The 4,404-nt window shown below is 46.6% G+C and overlaps 2 protein-coding genes across 2 annotated transcripts; one reads left to right on the top strand and one right to left on the bottom strand.

Moving 5' to 3' along the window:
• Positions 1–1,882, top strand: SPPG_03175 (uncharacterized protein). Its single transcript, XM_016751450.1, has 6 exons — positions 1–819; positions 882–982; positions 1,048–1,105; positions 1,168–1,422; positions 1,490–1,662; positions 1,736–1,882. Exons 1-6 carry the CDS (start codon positions 144–146, stop codon positions 1,790–1,792), a joined length of 1,320 nt encoding a protein of 439 aa, XP_016609401.1. The 5' UTR covers positions 1–143; the 3' UTR covers positions 1,793–1,882.
• Positions 1,883–1,889: 7 nt separating this feature from the next.
• On the bottom strand, positions 1,890–4,166 carry SPPG_03176 (uncharacterized protein). Its single transcript, XM_016751451.1, has 5 exons — positions 3,865–4,166; positions 3,579–3,795; positions 3,175–3,509; positions 2,598–3,106; positions 1,890–2,524 (listed from the first exon to the last, which is right to left on the bottom strand). The coding sequence occupies exons 1-5, from the start codon at positions 4,027–4,029 to the stop codon at positions 2,086–2,088; spliced, it is 1,665 nt and encodes a 554-aa protein (XP_016609402.1). The 5' UTR covers positions 4,030–4,166; the 3' UTR covers positions 1,890–2,085.
• Between the last annotated feature and the right edge of the window lie 238 nt (positions 4,167–4,404).

The following is a 4,404-nucleotide window of genomic DNA, read 5'->3' on the forward strand; positions in this document are numbered from 1 at the left end:
GGTCAGCGCAAAAGCATCCAGCCGATAATAACTAGTGATATAGATCTATCTTTTGACGGGTGGAGCGATACGCTTAGTGTTTCACAAGGATCTTCCTTTTCAGACCGTTTCCTGGCTAGTCCTACCCAAGTTCAACGGCCAGCATGATTGCCTCCGAGAGTGAAGACGAAGCTTTTGACGATATTGAATTTCCGGATTCAGTTGAAGCCTTGCGATTGGGGGCGTATCGACATACAGGACAGTCATCCGAGGTTGAAATGGATGGTGAAGATGATGCTGATGACCCATCAGCTGGGTTGGTCATTCCCGATGATGGGACATTGCATCCCGGACGGCTAAAGGTGACTCCAATCGCTGGGCCTACACCTAGTCCGCGCGCTGCCTCACCTTCAAAGATACCGCGGCTAGTCCCAAGTGCATTCGTTTCTTCATACGTTCAAGCGGACATGCATGGAAAGCCAAAACCTTTGACCGGAACTTACATTAGCGGGCCAGATCGGAGAACCGGTCCGTCCGCTCCGATATCCCCGTCACTGGGTCATATCCAGAGGCTGAGCTCGCAATTGATAAGTCAACGAAAGCTTCATGGGGACTCACCAACCAAGCTTATACGCAAACCCAAAGGTGCCCAGCAATATGGAGATGGGACAGAATTGGACACGTTTGATGATTTACCAGTCTCATCAACGACGGAGAACAAGTTTGTAAAAACGATAAAAGTTACACCAAAGATAAATCCTGCCAAACCTGTTCACAACACTTCTCTGAAACGGAGCTCGTCGAAAGCTGGGTCAATGGGCAGTATCGTGTCCTCTCCTGGTAAGGTTCCAAGTCAAACTTCCATTATCCGTACATGTACTCAAGCTTGCAACTCTGCTTAGAAGAGCGCGAGAATAGACGACCGTACACAGCCGGAGGTCCCGTACACCATCGACCGAGTCAAACTTACCAGGACCGACGTCCACCGACTTCTCATAAAAGAGTACGTAAAAATGACTCGGGGGAAGGGATGAGTGCCAGAAAAATAAACCCTCCTTGTCTGCTTAGCGACCGCGAAAGAAGCCTACCCTCATACGCAACCTCAACAACAGTAATGCCGTAAAAGGTGACGACAATGTACGCCGCAAACCCAAGTTATAATATTCTTAACATTGGACCTTTTTGCAGTGGTGGGCGACATGGTCTACAACCCCGCCCTCCAAAAATGGGAAGGCAATGAAGATGTCCTCGCCGAGTTTGATAAAGCGTTACCCTCACGTCCAGCCCTCATTACAAACAAAGGGGGATACAAAATGCCTCAAGTGGTCGGAAACATGGTGTTTGATCCGATCAAAATGTGTTGGGTGGGGAATGATGAGGAGGCGGATGTGTTTGCGGATATTTCGGATGATATGTCTGTTGTGACGGAAATGGGTAGTGGTGGTGGGTAACCTGCTTTTCGTTTGTTGGATATTTCACTATGGGATTGAATAAGGTGTTTCATTTATAGGTTTCGTTCCCGAGCAAACGGAATTTAACTTGTCGAAAAGTTTCAAAGAAGCCATGTGCATTGCTGAATCGTCACATAAACTTTTTATGGGCAAGTGGTACCCAAAAGCTGTACTGGATAGTAGGACCATGATGCGGGATACGTCCAAAACGCACTTGTACGAAATTCGCTCGGTAAGTAGTTACCAAACATGTCAATATGGCGACTTGAATGGATCTAATCGCCGTCATTCATTTTGTTGAACAGCATACGAACGGGGATCGGAGACCGAAATTAATGGGTCGGCATGCTATTTGGCGGTGAAATATTGGCAAGCAACAACACATGTTCGAGTAGTAGTTTTTTTATTGTGTAGATATTGTTAATTTCAAACATACTGGCTTTCGTGATCGATTCATGCTGGCATTGGCGGTATCAGGTCAGGTATACCCGCCCGTTGCGCCCTGTTCCTCTGTGTCGACGACATTCAATTACATAGGCTATCATTCTCTCGAGTCTTGCATACAAGAAAGATTACCACACTAAAAAATTCGTCAAAGCTATGTACAAAACCGCCTAACAACACACACTAGTCCATCATAAACGCTACACTTTTACTAATCTACTCTACCCTTATCCACAACAATCTCCTTCACATCTGCCTCATGAACAGTGGCCCCATCTCCTGCTGTACGTCCACGAGACTTGTCAAGAAGATAATTAACCCAAGACGGGTACAAATCCTTCATTTCCTTTGGTCCCCACTCTTCTTTATTCTCAGCATCAGGAGGGACCCACCGGCCCTTTGAAGCTTTTTTCAAAAGCAGTAGGACGGTGTTGATGACAATGTAGGATCCAATACCGGCAATCAGGCCATATGCGATCGAGTAGGTGAGGGGCATGATGACGATGGTGAGAAAGGCGGGGATGGCGTCGGGAAGGTACTTGAAATTGATTTCGGAGAAAGCGGATTGGGCCATCATGGTGCCGACTAGAATGAGGGCGGGACCAGTCGACCACGGGGGAAATGAGGCAAAAATGGGAGCAAAAAACAGACTGCGAGAAATTGAAGGTTATGAAACAGGGAAACGCAACAACGAATGAACAATAAAATGTGTGGATTTCTTACCTGAGAAGGAAAAAGAAACTCGTAACAAGCGCCGTGATCCCTGTTCGTCCACCTTCCGCAATCCCAGCTCCACTCTCAATGAACGCGGTACTAGGTGACGTTCCCAGAACCGCACCCACGGTAATCGCCGTAGCATCCGACAAAAACGCCGGATAAGATCCATCAAAGTCCCCAGACTCATCCATGAATCCCGCATATTTGGCCATTGAAAACATGGTACCGGTCGTATCGAGAATATCCACGTACAAGAATGTAATGAGTGCCACCCAAACTTGACCGGATCCCAATGAAAAGTCGAGTGCACCGCCAATGTGACGAATACGAGGGACGTCGACTACTTTTTTAAAGTAGTCAAAGGCGTCATTTCCGGATGGAGTGTCTGGGAAAAAGGTCACTGGTGTATGACGGAACCAGGACACGGCGGAGATAAAGATGATGCCAATGAGGATGGATCCTTTTACCCGAAAGATTGTCAAAAAGGCAATGATGAGAAAACCAAGGATACCGAGCTGTAGCATGTAATATCAGTTTCTTAGTGTCAATACATTGAATCATTCTCTGGTATGTCGGAACGTACCCAAGTGTGACCGCCTTCCATATGATGTGCCAAGCACACTCCACCCTTCTTTTCACTCTCTGGACAACCCCCAAGGGCAACCAACGTAGCCCCATCCCCAGTGACAAGTCCAATTCCAGCAGAACTCTGCAACCCAATAAACGTCAAAAACAACCCAATACCAGCCGCGGATGCCGTTTTGATTGACATGGGAACAGCTTTCGTCAAGAGTTGACGTAACCCGAGAGCAGAGAGCACCAAGAAAATGATACCCTCGATAAACACGGCTGCCAAAGCGGTTTGGTATGAGACGTTACCGCTCCCGTGGAGTCCAACAACTTGGTAAGTAAAATACGCTATGCAAAAAAAGCACCAACAGTTAAATCCCACCGTTAAACACCATCACGATAAAGCTTAACACGAACCATTCAACCCCAATCCAGGCGCAATCGCTAATGGCAGATTGGCAAACGTCCCCATAAGAAAGCATCCAATAACAGCAATCGCCGATGTAGCAGTGATCAAATCCTTTTTGATATCAGCCAGACAGACGAGGTATTCTGGGTCCTGGAGACATACAGAAGGTGCACGAGGACTGCATCCGCATGTACCTCCGGAATCTGTAAGGATATTGGCATTGACCTAACAACCAAAAACACCGATTAATCAATCAAACTCATGTCTGATATGAAGGCATGGAGCGTAACGTACACTAATAATGTACGCCATCGTGACAAACGTTGCAAGACCCGCTCGCACTTCAGTCGTGAACCGTGTTCCCCTTCGTTCCTTGATTGCTCCCGATCCTTCGAGTTTGAACCATTTTCCTGCTCGGCTGGCTGCGATACGGGCATTCAACGTCTCCAACGCGCCCATCGTTGCAACTTTGAACCTCTTATTTTGGCTTGAAAGGACGCTGATGGACGGCCTCTTTAAAAAGTGTAAAGTCAAGCAGTGTCTTGCATCTGTCCTTTTCTTTCCCCATTTTTTTTTCTTCCTTCCGCGGGTGGTAAGAAGAACTGATTGCTAATGTAAAACAAAAAGCGACAAGACGCGCAGATAGTGTGAGATTGTCTAATCAACTTGAAATGTAACCATATTTGGATAGATTACCACTGCCGATCATTTCCGTGTCTTTCAGACATACCTCCTGGCAGAATAGATAACGAGCGAACGGATGGCAAGATATCAACATTTTCACAGTAATATAAATATGTAAAAGAATGCACATGTACACATGAAAAAAAGCAA

This window comes from Spizellomyces punctatus, assembly GCF_000182565.1.
Source record: "Spizellomyces punctatus DAOM BR117 chromosome Unknown supercont1.5, whole genome shotgun sequence".
NCBI classification, from domain to species: Eukaryota; Fungi; Chytridiomycota; class Chytridiomycetes; order Spizellomycetales; family Spizellomycetaceae; genus Spizellomyces; species Spizellomyces punctatus.